The sequence below is a fragment of the Miniopterus natalensis genome, chromosome 14 (genome assembly GCF_054644295.1).
Source record: "Miniopterus natalensis isolate mMinNat1 chromosome 14, mMinNat1.hap1, whole genome shotgun sequence".
NCBI classification, from domain to species: Eukaryota; Metazoa; Chordata; class Mammalia; order Chiroptera; family Miniopteridae; genus Miniopterus; species Miniopterus natalensis.
In genome coordinates, this window is record NC_142094.1 from 6424955 (window position 1) to 6443840 (window position 18886).

The following is an 18886-nucleotide window of genomic DNA, read 5'->3' on the forward strand; positions in this document are numbered from 1 at the left end:
CGAAGGCAGGAGGCCCTGCACAGAATCCAATGAAAGAGCCCTGCCCTCCAGAAAGTCTTAGGCTGAAGGGGTCAGCACCCTGGACAGCGACGTTCGAATGTATGTCAGCACTTGCAGGCCACCCACCTTCTAGATGGGAATCAGCGCACGTGGTGGGCTGCTGCCAGTCCCTGTCCCTCGCCAGGGCAGCCCACAGAGCAGCCACACACTTTCCATTACTCCCACATACAGCCTCAGAACTCTCCCCAACGCGGCCTTCAAGTCGACCCCCTGCCTGCGGCGGTCCACCAGAGGAAAGCTATTGGTCACCCTGCAGCATGATGGAATTACTGATAAAGGCCAGAGCTGAGTGGGAGTCAGGGACATAACAAGAAGGAAACACAGAGTTTGCACAGGTGCCATCAGGTGTCTTCAGTCTGCAAGAATTACAGGAGCCCAGACAGGTGGGCAGACTGGAGGGCTGATCCCTACCTCCTGTGGCTGAGGTTCCCAGCAAAACCACCTCGAAGCTTGAGGGAGAACCAGGGTGTGAAGAGTTTCTATAGGTCAGAGTAGAAGGGGAACAAAGGTGCCAGCAGAAGTGAGGTGGGAAGGGCCTGCAGACAGTGGACCCCAGCATCCTCCAGCCCTGGTCGTGTCCACACCTACCCACACAGCCCAGCCTCAGAGCAGACCCGACATCGGGGTTGAGCCACCAACTCAAAGGGTTCTCAGAGGAAGGCTGGTCCCCTGAGAGATGCCCTGTGGGCTCCTCGGGGCTGTGTGTTCATCTCCAAATCCTCCCCAGGGCCAGAGATTAAGGTGGGTGGGAGGGAGGCCAGGTCCTAGACAGAGTCCAGTTCAAGCGCCCGGAGTCTTGGGCCACCCTGTGCCCATCACCACCTCATCTTTATTTCAGCACAGTGACTGCTCTTTCAATTCCTCCTGGAAGCTCCAAACAGCATATTTGCTCAAGAGCTGAGGACAACACTCAGTCTCAGAGCAGCAGAGTATTTAAGCAAATGCAAACATATGCTGGCTTCTCTTCTTAGTTACATTCTTGGCAAAGGAATTATTTCACCAAGAAACAAAGCAGGACTTTTCAGGGTCCACTCATTCCATCCTGGCCCCAGCTATGGGGCTGCCAACCCTCACCAGTCCTCCATACCCTTTAGAGACACATAACGTGGGTGGCCGTGGCCATGAAAAGGGAACTGAGGGTCCTCACAGGAAACTGCTCTATCCTGACTGTGGGGTCAGGTGAATCTACACAAGATAAAAACTGCAGAGGTAAGTGCACACACCGACTGCATGTGAAGTGGGAATATGAGCAAGGTCCGTGGGCAGCATCGATGTCCAGCCCTGCCCATGATACTATGACAGTTGTACACGATGCTGCCGTGGGGACCTGGGTGAAGCCACATGGGCTCTCCCTGTATTTTTTTTTATAATTGTATGTGAATCTCAATTATCTCAAAATAAATTTTAAAAAGGATGCAGCATGGAAACTGTCTTATCTTAGAACTAGGACCTGCCTGTTTTCACAGAGCAGCCATAAGAAAACCTGAAGCTATTTCTCCAAAACTCATTTTTCTGGTTTTCTAACAAGCAAACTGATTTTTTTCATATGGCATGTATTCAAAGAAGCCATGTCCAGCCACGCCCATTGTCCCAGACCCACACAACCCCAGCCTGGCTCCATGACACTCAGGGTGTCCTTCCCTCTGACATTTGCCCAAGACCCTGAAACGAAGGGCAGATGAGGGTGGAGGGAGGGAGGAGCTGGGAAGGCTGGGCGACCCTCCAGTGTGATGGGCGATCTCTGAGGGAGGCTTCCGGGAGGACCCAGGCTAGCTGGCGTGCACTACCGCCTGCATGCAGCCCTTCAGATTCCTGCCAGCAGGTTATTAATATTTTATTGAAAACTCTAAGATGATTCAAATTTCGGCTGTCAGGATAAGGTGTGTTGCTAGGCAACTTTAGTGCCTGTCTATGGATCTGTTTTCACAGCTCCTCCCCACTCACAAAGCTCAAGGTTGGGCCCTGCCACCCGAGACCTGCTCAGCACAGACCACCACCGCCTTCCACGCCTCTGCGCCTGCTCTGAGGTGCCTGGCTGCCTGCCATGCACAACAGCCCAGTAGGTAGGTTGCCCAGCACCCAGCTGGGCCTCCGTTGGAGCCCAGAGCAGCCCCTGCCTGTACAACTCACCGTATTCACTGTCGTAGAACATGACGAACTTCTGCCAGCGCAGCTCTGTCACCAGCCTGAGCATGACGTCATTGAGGCGCACAGGCGGTCTCGAGGCCAGCGTGTAGGCCTCACCGTCAGGACTAGGGTTCAGGTGGCAGGCAGTGCGTGGTGACCCTCCTGGGTTGCGCTGGACAAAGAGGTGTGGGATGTGCATCGCGTCTGTGAGGGACTGCAGGGCGTTGGCGGATGCACAGCCGGTAGACGTGACCAAAGCCAAAATCCCCTGGGTCATGAGATCACAGGCTGGAAAGAAGTGAGAGAGAGGAAGGGGTCAGCATGGGAGTGATGCTGCACTGGCTTCAACTCATACAGCCCACACTTGGCAGCTCATGCCTGGGGCCCCAAGAAATGCTGCCTCCCTCCAGGGACCAAGACCCATCCCAGGCCAGGCCAGCAGCTCTCACATGCACAGTCTTACGGTGCCCTCAGTGATCCTGCCAGCTGGACGTTCTTGTACCCATTCAACAGATCCGAAAACAAAGGTCAGAAGAGGCAAAATTTTTTGCCCTAGGCTACTCAAGGAGGGGTGGCAGAATAGGGACCTAGCCCACAGCTGCTTGAGACACCCACCAGTGTTGCTAAATTAGCCATCCCGTCTCCTCCCTGGGCTGGGAGCCCCTTGAGAGCCGAGAACTCATTTTTTTATCTGTGTTTCCCCAAGGCCAAGCCCAGGACAGGAAAATACTGTGTGTTCTTCCATTGTTGGCTGAACTGAAAACTGATTGGGATTGAAGGGAATGAATTATATCAGAAAGTCAGGGAGACACCTATCCCAGAGGACCCAGGTTGCTGGTTAAAAAAAAAAAAAAAAAAAAAAGAGACCGAACCCTGCATCTTCTGGGCACATCCACTTGACTCATATCATAGAAACACCGGGTCAAGCCCAGGGTGAAGCAGTTGGCTCTAGAAGCCCAGGGTGATTCGAATGCCACTTGACAGTAACAAAGGGAGATGCTCCCTATTGAGGGCCGTCACGGGCTTGGCCCAGAGGAGGAGCAGCAGTGAGGCGCCAGCAGCCTTTCCCAGGGGGGCAGGGGGCTCACTGGCCTTCTGAAGTCATCCGTAACCACGAGGGCGCCCGTGTCAGCCACATTACACCTTCTGGGGACATCAGACCCATCAACAGAAAGATAAACCTCGCAATACCAGACTATTTCTGAATAATTCTGAGCAACATGGATTCATAATGCTCATGTGACAGCAAGAATGTGGGGAAGCAGCTGCAGCTTCAGAGCACGGCCTGGGACTGTCAGCAGCCACCTGCTGCCGCCACCGGCTTTTGATCAGCTTTGACAGTTGGTCCTTTCGGTGAGAGCCCCTGGGTTTCAGACAAGGATGGGAGAAGGAGCCCAAGGGCAGGGGAAGCACCCAAAGAGCCAGGTAGTGGTAGTTCAGGAGGGGAAAGACCATCCCCAGGTATCAAACAGCTGCTCCCCACCCGAGGACACCCACAGAACAAGGATTCAAATGCCCCCAGTTCTCCCTGCTGATCTCCAGCCTCCATGCATGACGGCTGGGGTGTGAAACAAGAGACCCCTGAAGTCCCTCGGGGGAGTCACACAACCACCCAAGGGCACCAGCCCCTCTCACCAGGCTTTACACGCGGAGTTCTCTTCCAGACAGAAGCCCAGGCATGTCGTGTGCCTGCTCAAAGTCCTCCGGTGGCTCCCAAAGCCCTGGGCATAGAGTCAAGCCCTTAGAGCATCCTGCAGGCGCCCAAAATGTGCAGCCTTGCTGCTCACACGGCCCTGCTCACTGCCCCAACCAACTGCCCAACTTTTGGCCCCTGGCACCTGCCATGTTTTCTGTTGCCTCTCGAACCTCACACTCACTCGTGTGTCAGACTCAGACTGGCTACGGTCCCTTGTCCAGTGCTCCCTCTGCACCCCATAATCCCCCTACTCTGTCTCTCCAGGGGCAAGGGCCATGCCCGGTCTGCTCACCACCCTTCCCCAGACACACACGGTGTTCGCCACATGGCAGTCAGTAAAGACTGGTGCAAAAATACCATAAGCCAGGATGGTTTCCTTGCTCTGTCCAATAACTGCACTTCAGGTACCTATCCAAACTATGGATATGGCTTTAGATCCAAAAACATTCAAAGCACACTTATCCATACTCTTGAAACATTGCTAACAATCTAAAAGGCACAGATAGGTGATTGCCAGGAACGAGCTCCGTTTGCTAAAAACATAAGCAGCCTTTAAAACTGTTCACAAAGACACTGCAGCAACAGGAAAGTGCCTGTCCTGAAGTCATGTGAAAACAATGCACAATTCTACATATTACAATATTGAGTAAAGAAAGCAGCAGGCATGAGAGGAAAGTGGAGGCAAAGACTGCACAATGTCAAAAGTGATTGCATTTTGGAAGAGCCTAGGAGTGGTATCCCTTCTTTTCCGCGTTGCTGAAATTTCACGTCGTGAACCGATAATTTCTTTAGCAAAGGACAGTAATCCTCTGATAATGTGTAAGTATGAAGCCATGTAAGAGCAGACACCATTCTGTGAGAATTTCTCTGTGCAGATGACCTGTGGAGCACTGTGCACACAGGAATTCACATGATCCTCGTGACGTCACGTGGCATGGGCGGCAGTGCACCCATTTCCCAGATATCAAGTTATGGGGCCACGCAACTGACAGAGATGTCACCTGGCTAAAAGAGCTTCTGAGACATGGCGAAGTGACAGAACCAGGACAGGGAACTGTAGGCTCACCTGGTTACTCCTAGGTAAAGAGCACGCCTACGAAAAAGGCAAAAAGAAACACCAAAAGCTAAGGTGCTGTGATGGATGGATTCTCTTTCTTCCTGGCAAATCCCCTCTTTAGTGACAATATATTGCACTTATAACTTTACATAAGTAAGCTTACAAAATAAACTGTACATCACTGGGGCATCAAGCAATCCAGCTCCGGCCCCAGCCCAGGACCTCAGAGAAAATGCCCTCACTGTGGCCATCATTGGGTGCCAGCCCTGGGCTGCCTGCCCCGCCCACTCCCTCCCAGGTCACCACTTGGCTTCGGACGGCAAGCCCTGTCCCCACTCCATACACTGATCCTATAGTCGCTGAACCTCCCAAGCTTCCGTTTCCCCACCTGGGCACATCTCCCACCCCTCCCACACACTGTTCCTTCCCCCTGCCTGTTTCATACACACGCTCTGCACACCCGTTTGCAGACCCCTGCGCCAAGCACTGGTGGGGAGGGGACAAAGGCAGGATGACCAGAGGTCTCACCTCTGATCTACCAAGGACACAGACCCCACAATTCAGCCAGTGAGAAAGGAGAGAGGAAGCTCCCTGGGACCCAAAGGAAGGTGAACGCATGGGGTTTTCATCGGGGCCTCAAAGGGAGAGAAAGGTTTAGACCAGCAGAGAGGGGGAGAGCAGTGTGATGGGTGCAGGATGGCAACACCAGGCCAGGCAGCAGGAACGTGCTCAGGGAAGAGACAAGTAGCCGACTGGTCACCTGCGCCAGCCCTGCTGCAGCCAGAGACGCCAGCTTCCAAGCTGGGCTTGGGGCCGCAGACAGCAGAAGCAGCTCTGGGTTCCTCAGGCAGCAGCCATGTGATCATGGGCCTGTCCCCTTCCTGAGCCTCAGGTGTTTATTAAATGAGGATAAGAATCTTTAGCCAGTGGAGCTTTGAGGACCACAAGGGCCGACCCTGTGCTAGGCACAAGATACATGCTAAGTAGATGCCAGTTTCCTGCCCCACCTCCCCATCAATGTCCCCACCCAAGTAATGTCTAAGATCCCAAGATAGTAGTTACAACAGAGGGTGACCTCACTCCGCAGCCAACAGCCTCCTGTGGAGGTGGGCACCACGGACCTGTCCTCATGGCCACCCTGCCCATGCAAGCTCCTCAGCCTCCAGCCCCAGCAGACAAGGTGGGCAATTAGGGCTGGAAACCTCTCCCAGGCACTAATGGAGAGGCCCGATGCAAGTCAATCTCCAATCACTGTGAATGGCCTGCTAATTGGGGCGCTATCGAAATGATGGTTATTTAGAGGCTCCTAACATAAAAATAATAAGATCAAAATACATCAAAGCCAAGTCAGCTATTAGCTTAATCAGGGTTGTGCTCATTTCCAGGACAGGACTTTACACTCAGGCCCTGGCTGCGACTGGAGATGCTGAGCCCCAGTGAGGTCCGGCTGCCCAGGTCTGAATCCGCCCTGCGTGAATACTGGGTGGGGCCTCAGTGAGGGGCTGGGCCTCTGTGGTTTGCTCTCTGGTGAAGGTGATGCACCCACTTCATGGGGCTGTCGTATTCATGCTGTGAAAGGTCTTTGTACGTGAAGAGCCACTCACACAGCCTGGCACAGCGTAGGAATGTCGAAGTCACGCTGGATCCGCCTCTCCAGCTTGGAGGTATTTCTGCAGCTCACCAGAAGATCACAGCCTTTGTTATAATCCTTTGACTGCAAAATCATATGATCTCTCTTGATTATAACAATGTAGGCAGATGGACCGGTAAAGGCTCCCTGAGAATGGCTCGTCAGCTGGGAAAGCAGAAAGCAGAGATGAAAGCAACGAGCAGCTTCGAGCCCCCTTACCCGAGCTCAGTGGCCCAGGATTGGGAAGAAAGAAGCTGCTCAGAGCTCAGGGCTGAGGCAAGACGCGAGGACTCCTGGGCTCAGCCAGCATTCCCTCCAGGTACCCTGAGATGTGGGCATCCGAGCTGCTGCAGACACAGGACTCTTGGGGTGAGGCGTGTCAGGCACAGCACTGGCCACATCACAGGACAGACGGGATCTCATAACTTTCACCCCAGGTAAGAAAACTGAAGCACAGAGAGGGCTGGCTGTGTGGCCTGGGCCATGCAGAGAGCAAATGGCACAGAGTCTCAGCACCAGAGCACAGGTCCCCACAGCCCATTCCAGGAAGACACAGTGACAAGCAGGGGCAGAGCCAGGATCCAGGGGGAGTCTACCCAACCCTTCCCTGGTGGAGACTCTTGGGGCAGCGCCACACTCAGCACTGGCCTGGGGAAGGAGCCCACAAGCAGAAGCAGAGCCTCTCCACACTGGGCAGAATCTACAGCTCAGTGCCTCAGTGCCTGGAGGTGGGTGCTAGTCCTGAGACAGCGCCCCAAAAAGGAGGTCACTGGCACCACTGCTGATCATACCCAGTCTCCTTAATCCCCATGGGGAGTCCTGGAAAATTCTAGGAACAAGGCTGGGGGAAAATACTCCCTAGAAGGCTTGTGCTAGAAGAGACACACAATTTCTGGTGCCAATCCCTGGTAGTAGTGCTGGTCACAATGAACCTAGCCCCCCAACCTTGTGCCCCAAGCATTTCATGCCCCAGAGCGGGTCTCCAGGAGGGCCAGATGTGGCCCTGAATAGGCAAGACCCACCCATGCCACCCCTGCTATTCTAACCCCACAGGCCCCTCAACCGTGTGTGCTAAGTAGCCTTTGGGGAGTGAGGAGAGGATTTTTCCAGATGGACAAGCAAGGGGGGACACTCCTCCTGAGTGGAAGCAGCCTAGTAGAGGTGCCCTCAACCCGAAGAAGCCTGTGAGGCTCCTCTGGTATAGGCAGGCCATGGAGGGAGAGCCAGACTCCAGGCAGCCCTGCCTCCAGAAGGAAGGGCCTCTCCCTGAGGGGGTCCAGCAGACCAGCCCAGGCTCTGCAGCACCTCTGCCTGCCCCCAAGTGGGGCTCCTGGGGCCACGGCCTTACTTCAAATAATCTTAACAGCCACAGCACCCCCTCTGCTGACACCTCACCACCTGTGTCCTTCCTCTCCTCTGTTAAGTCAGCACGGGCTCTATTAACATTTGAATTCTAATGGCTAATGCTTTAAATTAAGGTAGCATTTATAAATACTTTATAGTCAATGAATAACTGACCAAACTTAGTACTATCATAATTCAGAATAAATTATGGATCTATAGAGAATAAACGTTTTCTCATATTTTATTATGACATTTAAAAGATAAACAAAAGCATAAAAGGGGGGAAATGAGTGGTAGTCTCAGAGCTAGAAGGCAGCCCTGGAGTGCTGTGGCCTCCCTCGCCACTCGCCAGCAGAGGGCACCCCGAGGGGAGGTCTCGGGCCTCCCCTGCACTCCCTGGGGAGCACAGGGTGGTCCTGACAAGCACCTGCCCTTAGACCTTTGCTGAAGCCTCCTCCTGCCCTCCCTCCTGTCCCTCGCCCAGTTTCATTTTGTCCCTTAGTCCTTACAGTCACTCTTTGCAGAACCTCCACTGCTCCCTCCTATGTAGCCCAGCTGGTGAAACCCCATCCAGGGTCAGCCTGTAGTGGGTCAACCTGTCTAATATGTCTCCACGTCTGTGAGTCACGGGAGGAGAGTCAGGGACAGCCACACAGCTGGCAACATTCGACCCTGCAAGGTGAGGCACTAAGCTCAACCTGGACAGGGCCCTGCACTGGCCACTCCTTCTATGCCTCTCCACCTCCCTGCTGCTCTGCTCAGCCCTCCTGGGCTTCTCCCCCATGTCCAACTAGTGCCCTTGCTCATTTCTTCATAGATGAAATGGGAGCCATCATCACGGGGGTTCAACCCCACTTCTCGCCCCCGCACTCTCACGCCTCCCTGCGTTTGTCTTTGGCAAGCCCTTTTCCTGAGCTCTGGGTGCTCCCACCTCTCACCTTCTCCCACACCCCTCACAATGTCGCTCTCGATGAATCCTCAACCTTCCCTGTATATCTGACCCATCCCTCTAAACATTACCCCTGCCTGCCCTGTGGATGATGCCATAGTTACCTCTCCTGTCCACAACCCTCCCTGGGCCCCAGATCCACTCAGGGGGTCTCCCCTGGCAAGTCCACTAGCAACATCAACTTAGCATGTCAACGCTGAGCTTCCTGGGGTGATCCTGTCCTTCCCAGTCTGCCAATCTCAGTAAAAGACGCCCCATCCATCCACCTGGGGGTTTTTTTGTTGTTTTTTTTTTTTGTTTTATTTTTTTAATATATCTTTATTGACTTCAGACAGAGGGAGAGGGAGAGAGAGAGTTGAAACATCAACAACGAGTCATTGATCGGCTGCCTCCTGCACGCCTCTGACCGGGAAATCGAGCCCACAACCTGGGCATGTGCCCTGACCAGGTATCGAACCGCAATCTCATGGTCGATTCTCAACCGCTGAGCCACACGCGGCTAGGCCACACACCTGCTTTAACCCTTCTCTCTCCCTGACCCTTTGCACCCAAGGTCGCCAAAATACTCTCGGACCTGTCACCTTTCCTCCATCCCCAACACCTCCCCATACACATGCCACCCGTTCTGCACAGCACAGCGCAGCGGCCTTCATGAAACGCCAGCCAGACCGTGCTGTCCCTGCTTCACATTCGCATGAGCCTCTCACTGTGCTTAGGATAAATCCACACCCTCGGCAGTGCCTAGAAGGCCCTACCTGACCACCCCCGTGTCCCATGTCCCAAGTCCCAGGAGGCTGGCCTCTGTGCAGGAACGCAGACACCCCAAGCTCTTGCCCCGCCTGGGTCCCGTCACACACTCCCCCACTGCCTGAAATGTTCCTCCCCTGTCTTCTGGCTAACTCCCATCACCCTGTACTTTTGTGGGCAACCGTCATTTCCTCAAGAGAATGTCCCTGACCCCGCTCCTCCCTCAACAGACTCTCCTGCACGGCACTCACAGGTGTCTGGGGCTGTGAACTGTGCTCTCACTGCCGCCCATCGCCTCATTCCTGAGCCAGGAGGCCGCAAGCAGAAGCATCTGTGTACTGCTTGCCTCCCAACCCCTGGCCCCGCGCTGGACTTGGCATTGCACAGCTCACACGATTTAACACTCCTAACGGCTCTGCCGGATGAGCCCTGTTGTATCCATACTTTAGGGGAGAGACACGGAGTTTTCAAATTTGCCAAGTTCCCCAGACCCTCCTCCCAAAAATGAAGCCACATCCCACAATTTGGAGAAGGGGAGTGTCTTAAAGCCAATCCCCCACTCTAAAATGGGTGTCGCCAAGAGTTTAGGGGGTGCCAAGGAGACAGTGGGCTAGAGGCTGGCCTGAGCAGCAGCACCCGGAGGGCAGCTCTCCTGGAACAGCTCCAGGCTGGGAGCTCCCACACCCCACCGGCCCCACCTGGGATGCAGTGGGAGCAGGGCCAAAGGGTCCCACTGGGTGGCAAACAGTAGCCGGGGCAGGAGGGCAGTTGGTGCAGACAGCATGCACAAGGCCAGCCAAGTAGGCGGGTGGGGGGGAGCTGGAGGCGCCGTGCCATCTCTGAGGCCCCATCCTTATGCCAATTTAGGAATAAAACTGATTGCCTGCTCCTGCAGACTGGAACTCAGGGAACACACTGGGTGCTGGCTTATTTATAGTTTTCTGGCTCCTTGTTAAGGACTTTTACTGCTCCTCCAGGTACACCAGGCTTCCAGGCCAGGAGTCACACAGAAACCAACGCTGAAAGTGCAATCAGCACAGTAACGAGTCCTGGGAGACGAAGAACCTCAAAAGCAACCGAGCACCCAGGGGCCTCCTGCAGTACTTTCAGTGTCCCGAGCCCAGGTGTCTCTTCCAGGGCTCTTCTCACGCTGCCTCCGAATGCCACCCCCTATTGTCTGCCCACAGTTCTTATCAGTCTACTGGTCTCCATGCCTCCCAGCTCTTCCTTCTCCAACCTGCTCTACAGACAGAAGTGCAGCACCACACGTGCCCCCGAAATGCCCTCCATGCTCCCCAGTGCCCAGGAGTCCGTCTGTGAGGTACCCCACCACCTCTCAGTGCCACACACCAGCATGGCTCCAGTTTATGCCCCAACCTTCACACACCCAGTGCCTTCTGTTCATGTCATGCCCACAGCCTAAGCCCTCTCTCCCTGGTAAAGAAAGGGACCAAGCCCCACGCCTGTGCCTCGGCTCTGTCTCCATCCTGGACTGAAAGCTGACCCCTGGATGCCTGCCTGCTAAGCCCTCAGCACCTGTCCCTCTCACACCAGCAGATTAGTGTAGCAGTAACAGTATCACCTCAGCCAGTGCCCCTTCCAGGAAACACTGGAAGACATGGAAACAGCCCATCCCGCCAAACTCCAGCTCCGAGCCCAGCTCCAAGGCCTCCCACTAGTCCTGTGGCCTGGCCTGCCCCAGGCATCCAGAGGCTACCACTAAGCTCCAAGTTGCACAGGCTCCTGAAGGTTCTTCTGCGTCCAGCTCAGATCTCTGTATCTGCCTGCCCCTGCTAGGCTCCCACCTGTCCCCTCTTCCTCCCAGGGACCTCTGTCGCCCAATCAGGACAATCCCAGGCATGCCCCTGCTGTTCCCCTGCTGGATACATGCCCGCAGCTCAAACAGTGTCCCTGTTTGTTTGTGGATCTCTGTCACCCCTGGACTGAGCTCCCTAAGGGCCTCTCTATCCCTAGTACCCAGATGTATTGGGGGAGCAGGCAGCAATAGGACAATGTTAGATGAGCAGAATGCTGGCCCTGGTCCTCCCCTTGCTGGGGCAGCCGGAGATGGCTGCTTTCACCAGGCAAACCTTAAGCAACAGGTCCCCATTACCATCCTGTGGGCCATCTCTACGGGGAGCATCCACAGGGACACCCCCACACACCTCAGCCCCCTCCAACAGCCTGGGAAGATGAGTAGACCCAACCTCTATGCCTCTCCCTAGCCTGCCACCTGGTGAGGACCAGCACTGAAGGACTGACGTGAAGCCCTCCCAATGGGCAGGGAGAGCCCACTCTCAGGGCTGGGGATGCCACCCGTGAACCCAGCTTCTGGGCTTTACTAACCCAGAGGAGCCCCCACTCCATCCTGCCAGCTTCCCTGATACCCTGGCTGGGACAGCTGCACCACCTGCCCTGATCCCACAGCTGGGACAGCTGCACCACTTTCCACATGGGAGCCTTGCACTCAGCGCTGCCAGCTGCACATCTCTCAAAGGAGGTCTCTGGGCTGCCAACCTCTGTTGTGATGCCACCCCTCCAGAGCTAGCCTCTGGAAAGGTGACCCGATAAGGACACAACAAGAGGACAGGAGGCCTAAGTGGACTCCTCTTGCTCTCTGCCCTGGGAGGACCTGGAGCAGGGAGTGCAGGGGCAGAAGCTGTGAGGACAGCCAGGGCCACTGTAGGTCAGGGGACAGAGTCAGCTAAAAGCAGAGTGGCAGGCAAGCAGGTGGGCATACCTAGGAGCCCAGGCCCCTTCCCTGAGCCAAGAGGACCAAGCAGGGAACCTGTCATCCAGTGGCATGTGCTACCCTTACACACCATCACCTGGCACTGTCCACAGGCCTAGGTGGGGGTCACCATACCCGCCTTTACTGAGGCAATAACAGAGGCCTGGAGACTCGAAGGTCTCTTGCCAGGTATGACCCACCCCCAGCTATGAGCATGAGTTAGGCCGAGAACTCAGACCTTCCAAGAGGCACAAGCTGTCCACCCTGGGCCTGGGCGAAGGGCCTAAGGGGCGGGGCAGGGCAGGAGCCTATGCCACCAGCCCTGGGGGAGTGAGGCCAGCCCTTCGGCCTTCAGTCAGCATCCCCCAGAGGCTTGAGAGAGCTTCATGAGCCCTGAGTTCCAAGAAAGGAGCTGGCAGAGGAGAGAGGATCAGGGTGGAAAGGAAAAGCAGGGCCCTCATCCAGCTCTGCCACTAATGGAAACCCCATGCAGGCCACGTGTGCCATAGACCAGACTGAGCCTGGAGACACAGACACACTGGCACACCTGGCAGCCAGGCCTGCTTCCTGGAGGGGTGGAGAGGCCTCCAAAAGGTACATCAGTGCTGAAGGGCGACCCTAAGTGCAGGGGGCCTGCCACTGGGATTGGTCATATCCAAGACCTCTCACGGGGTGAGAGGGCAGAAGCAAGAGCATAGCTGTGTCACAGAACTCTCCTAGTGACAGTGTGCACAAATGCACATGAGCCCTTCCCCGCAGCCCAGCGCAAGGGGAGCAGGCATCACATTCTCAGGCAATGACACCAGGCACACACAGAGAATTTTCACAGTCACCTCGTGGGGGCAGCACAGAGAGCTCAACTGGGCCCAGGCCCTGTGTTCGCTCCTGCTGGACAGAAGAGGAGCCTTAGGGATACACGTTCCCATGCACCGGGCCTGCTCTGGACAATGTGGTGCATGGAACCAGGAAAGGGAGGCCTGAGAAGAACTGAGAATCACCTCTCTCTCCTCTCAAAAAAGCCCACTATGCCGCTCACTCATTTTCTTGCTGTGAAAGAGGCAACATGTGTAAGGCTAGGCCTTAAAGGCACCAGAGGGTAAATCAGGGCCCAGCTCCAGCCCTGCCCTGAACAGCGAAGGCAGTGCCCCTCTCTCTCCTCTGCCCAGGCACCTTCCCTGAAGATAGGCAAAGGGGCAAGGGGACAGCAGGACACAGCCACCAGGATCCACATAAGACGAGGGATGGGGAAGCTGTGGGTCTGGGAGCTAGAGCCCTCTGATGCCCCACCCAGCAAGCATGTCTGTACACCACCTGCAACATACAGCCCTGCCCATGCACATACAAGCTGCTCTGTACTGAGGAGTTCCCATGGCAATCTGAGCAGCAGCCCTAACTGCGCACCAGGCCCCTGACCTCACCAGGATCTGGCTGGGTGACTCGGCATTTCTGGAGATATCTGAACTCTGTCCTACCTCAGCACCGTCTCCTCTGCAAGGACATACACCTCAATGAAGACAGCCCAGCTCAGCCCTTTGGGTAAGTGTGTACCCTCCCATAGGCCCATGGGATTCGGCAGCCCTCAACAAGGCCTGAGTCTGTTCTCCAAGATGTGGTGAAGATGGCATGGGGAGCAAGTGACAACCACATGCTGTGTCTCACACTGTAGGCAAACCAGGCCGAGGGAGAGACCTGACTTACTGATCAAGCAACTCTGTGCATGGCAGCCTCTCTCCTTTATTGCATCTGACCTGCCTGACAATCCTGAGGTAAGGATTATTGTCCCCATTTCTCACTTTAGACACTGAGGCTCAGAGAGGCAAGTCATTCGCCCAAGGTCATACAGCAAGAAGGCAATGAATTCAAAATCAAGTTAATTCTGACTTGGCAGATCCTGCTATCTCCCAAGTGGAACAGGTGAAGAGCAAGGATGAGCAGGTGAACACCAAGAGGCAACAGTTAAAGACCAAGGACCAGAAGGCAACAGACTGATGTTCAAAGTCACATGAAAAAAGGAAAGAAGGAAAACCTTCCTATTCTCATCCCAAGGACATGCTCCCACTAACTGGGCTCTGTTTCTCCCATTCCCACCTCCTACTAAACCCCAAAACTCCCACTCTCTCAACAGCCCCTCAACCTTCCCAACATACCTAAACTCACAAATCTATTTCCTGTATCTATTTACCAGGGGCAAGGAACCTTTTTTCTGCCAAGGGCCATTTGGATGTTTCTAACATCAGTTGCAGGCCATACAAAATTATAACTGAAAAATTAGCTATGAAAAAGCTTCTAGATTTATTGAATTTCAAGTCCCGCCTGTGGTTGCTTTGGCAGGGCCAGACCAGATGATTCTGCAGGCGGGAGGTTCCCCACCATTGCTAAAAGGAACATGCTGCAGCCCAGCTGAGCGAGGCCATGCATCAGCACCTATCTGGGCAGAGCCCTACCAGAGAGGAGCATGACTCCCCACCCCGGCTCACTCCAGCCCTACTGTCTTTTCAAAGAGCTGCCCACACTCCGGCACAGTTAATGGGAAGGTGACCCCGAAGGCTCAGAGCTTAGGGAGGTGCAGAGGGAAATACAAGGAGGTATGGGCACTGGGAGGCTGCAGCCTACCCTGTCTTGGTCAGATCCATGGCCACACTGCCCCATCAGCCTGCCTGGGTTCTCCCAGCATGGCTGCTTCTGTTCTGACAGAGCCATATGGAGACCGGGCATGAAGGGATGTGGGGAGACACACAAACAGGATAGACGCAGCCCATTCCTCCCAAAGACCCCACCCCCAGGCAGCACCCCACCCCCACCTGCACCTCCATTACGCCCCAGGGGCCCTGATCCCACCAGGGGAAACAACCAGCTGACATCCTTATTGCACCCAGGCTACGCTCCCTCAACACCACCATCCAGGGCCACTGGCCATTGTTACACCAACACCCAAGCCCCTATCCCCTTCCTGCCCTGCAGACCTCAGCCCACAACTGCCTGCCTCCAGGAAGCCTCCTAGTACCTTCCCACCCAGGTACCCAGAGCTCAGCTCAGCCTGTTAACTATCACTCCGAATGACCACCCTCTGTCTTTGCCACCAACCTGTGAGTTATTGGAGGTCAGGGTCCCCAAGGCACAGGTGACTGGGGAATGTTTATTGAAGAAGTGAGTGAAACTGTTGAATTTAGATCAAGCAGAAGTGCTGAGGACAATTTCACACAGGAACTACTGATTTCACTCTACAGAACTGTGGCTCCAGCTTTCCAGATGAGAACCCTGGTGCAAGTCAGAGCAGAGGAGACAAAGGAGGGGTATGCCATTTCCCAGACCCTCTCCCAGGCCTAGGGGCAAGTAAAGGTGCCCAGCAACTTGCCAGGGCTCAGGTAAATCACAGAACTGAGATCCACGTGGCTGCCCTGTTTCCATTCTCTCCCTGCATTGCTGCAGCCCTGGCACCAGTGATGGCAGCTGCCCAGAAAGAGCACAACACATTTTTCCCTTAAATGGTGACTTTTAAAAGGATATAACACCAAGGGAAGCACTACTCGAGGCTGAGAATAACAAATATTTATAGAGTTTCAGCATAATCATATTTAGATGAGGAATATATATTGCTCTTGGCAATTTGCAATGTCCTCAAAGCATGTTTTTGGCAGGAAAGGGCTGATGCCTGGAAGTGGGCCTGGACATAGCAAGATCCAGAAGGTGCCTTAAGAGCTGCTGGTGTCCCAGCCCCAGCCCCACCCTAGGTCTGCAAGGCAGGCCTGCCCTGGAGTGGAGTCAAGAAGGCCAAGGGGCCCCAGGTTGTAGGGAGAGGTGCAGAAAGATAGGCTAAGAATCCATCCTCACAACTTAGAGGTCCCCACACTTCTTTGAGTGACAGGACCCTTTTTTAAAGTTCAAAAACAGATTTGGGATCCAAGATGGCAGGTAGAGTAGGTAAAAGCTACACCTATCTCCTCCCAGGACCAAACTGGAATTACAACTAAAATACAGAACAGTCAATCTAAATAACCAACTGAAGACTAGCTGAAGAGAAGTCTTATAGCCAAGGATCCAAAGAAGCCATATCGAGACTGGTAGGAAGTGTGGAGACACAAAAAGTGCTGGGCTGGCTCCCTCAGGTGGTGGCTGAGGTCCCGGAGGGACATCACAACTACAAAGGTTCCCCCTGAGGAGCATGGGGTCTCAACTCCAAGCCAGGCTCCCCACCCAGTGCACCAAGGCCAGGAAGAGGTGCCCACATAACATCTGGCCGTGAAAATCAGTGGGGATTCTGTCCTCCAGGGAGAGACAAGCATTTGCTAGAGACCCAGGTGCCCTCTTAAAGGGCCAATGCACAAAATTTCATTCGCAGCCACTCACCCTGGGCTCTAGTGGAGAGAGGTCGGAGCAGATTAGAGTCATGCGAGAAGAGACTGGGGTTTGTGGCTCTGGGGAGAGAGCTAAGGGGACAATTGCCAGGGCCCCCTGAGCTGAGTCACTCTAAACACAACAGACTCCATCTTTCTTGGGTGGTGCATGCCACTCCATACTGCATCAGCCTGAGGGAATGTCATAATCCCACCCTCTGGTCTCCCTGTCTACCCACCCTGCCGAGCTTCCGCCCTGCTAAGGATCAGCTGCCTCAGCCCAGGTGCAGAGGTCTGAGCAGACTCGGGGGGCGGGGGGGGGGGGGATATTAGTGACTGAGTTGTGTGGCTTAGGGGCAGGGCCCGTCCCCTTCACATTCCTGTAAACCTGACTGGCACCTCCCCCTCACAGGAGATCCACCAGCCTCACTATCTGGGCTCCCAGCAGCCCCACCCTCTCAACTCTTGGTGGTTCTGCCCAGCCGGGATCTGGGCAAAATTTAGGACAGACTGAATTGCGTGGCTCTGGGGTGGAAGCCACACCTCCCAACTTCCCTCAAGGCTGACCAACACCTCCCACTCTCCAGAATCCCAGTGGCCCCACCCCACTGAGATCAGGCTCCTGGCAGAATCTGGAACAGACTGGGTTTCATGGCTCTTGGACAGAAATTCTTTCCTTGCAGGCTTGACCAGTGCAGCACCTTCCCTTCACACCACCAAATCTTGGTCTGTTTGGGCCTAATAAATTCTGCTGGTCTCACCCTGACAATTCCCTGAGACCCTGGCTTACCACAAAGATGTTTGAGCACCCAGCAGGTGGCAGCTGGATGTGGTATACCCTGGGACACTTACAGAATGGCCTCAGAATCAGCAATGACACCAAGTTTGAATATGTATAAATCTGGTGAAAAACTCTCACCCCTACCTGGTGGCTCACTGAGAACCTATCTCACTGAGTACCACCAGAGGCTCTTCCAGTGACTGAGTCTAACAGGTAGCTGGCAGGCAGAGGTAGGAGGAGGCAGTCAAAAAGATGAAAAAAGATAATGCATCCAAATGGAAATTCAAAAAAAAAACAGGAGTAGGAATACTTATATCTGACAAAATACACTTTAAAACAAATGCTATAATAAGAGACAAAGAAGAACACTACATAATGATAAAGGGATAATACAAAAAGAGGATATATCCACTCATCTACTGATGGGCACTTGAAAAGCTGTGGTACATTTATACCGTAGAATGCTACACAGCTATAAAAAAGAAGGATCTCTTACCCTTTGAGACAACATGGATGGAACTGCAGAGTATTTGCGAAGCGAAATAAGCCAGTCAGAGAAAGACAAGTATCACATGATCTCACTCATAGGTGGAATCTAATGAACAGAATAAATTGATGAACAAAATAGATACATAGACATAGAAGCATGGATCAGACTGATGAATCTCAGAGGGAAAGAGAGGGTAGGGAATGGGGGGAGATTAGTCAAAGAACTTATATGCATATGTGCATAACCTATCGACACAGACAATAGTGTGGAGAAGGCTTGGGGGAGAGGCGGATGCTGGGCAGAGGGGGATCAATGGGAGGAAAAAAGGGGACATCTATAATACTTCCAACAATAAAGATAAATTTTTTTAAAACGGATAGAAACCTTGTAAACATTTATGCACCCAACATCGGAGCACCTAAGTATATAAAGCAAATCTTGATGGACATAAAAGGAAAGATCGGCAGTAATACAGTCAGAATGGTGGACTTTAACACCCCATTGACATCAATGGATGGATGTTCCAGACAGGAAATCAACGAGGAAACAGTAACCTTAAATGAAACACTAGATCAGACGGATTTAATCAGTATCTTCAGAGCATTTCATCCCAAAGCAGCAGGACATACATTCTTTTCAAGAGCACATGGAACAAGACCACATGTTAAGACACAAAACAAGTCTCAATAAATGTAAGAGATTGAAATATCAAGCATCTTCTCTAACCATAATGGTATGAAGCTAAAAATTAAACACAAGAAAAAAACTGAAAAGCATGCAAAGACATTGAAGCAAAATAAAAAGTTACTAAACAATGAATGGATTAACAATGAGATCAAGGAAGAAATTTAAAAATACTTTGAACCAAATGAAAATGAGAATCCAGCAAGCTAAAATATATGGGACACAGAGAAAGCAGTCCTGAGAGGGAAATTCATAG

At 53.5% G+C, this 18886-nt stretch overlaps 1 protein-coding gene across 1 annotated transcript in view; it reads right to left on the reverse strand.

Moving 5' to 3' along the window:
- GRID1 (glutamate ionotropic receptor delta type subunit 1) overlaps positions 1 to 18886 on the reverse strand; it is a 618720-nt gene that overhangs the window by 475666 nt on the left and 124168 nt on the right. The window contains exon 3 of the mRNA XM_087824100.1: positions 2191 to 2475. Coding sequence (XP_087680226.1) covers positions 2191 to 2475 — 285 coding nt within the window. The remainder of the gene's footprint in view (positions 1 to 2190; positions 2476 to 18886) is intronic.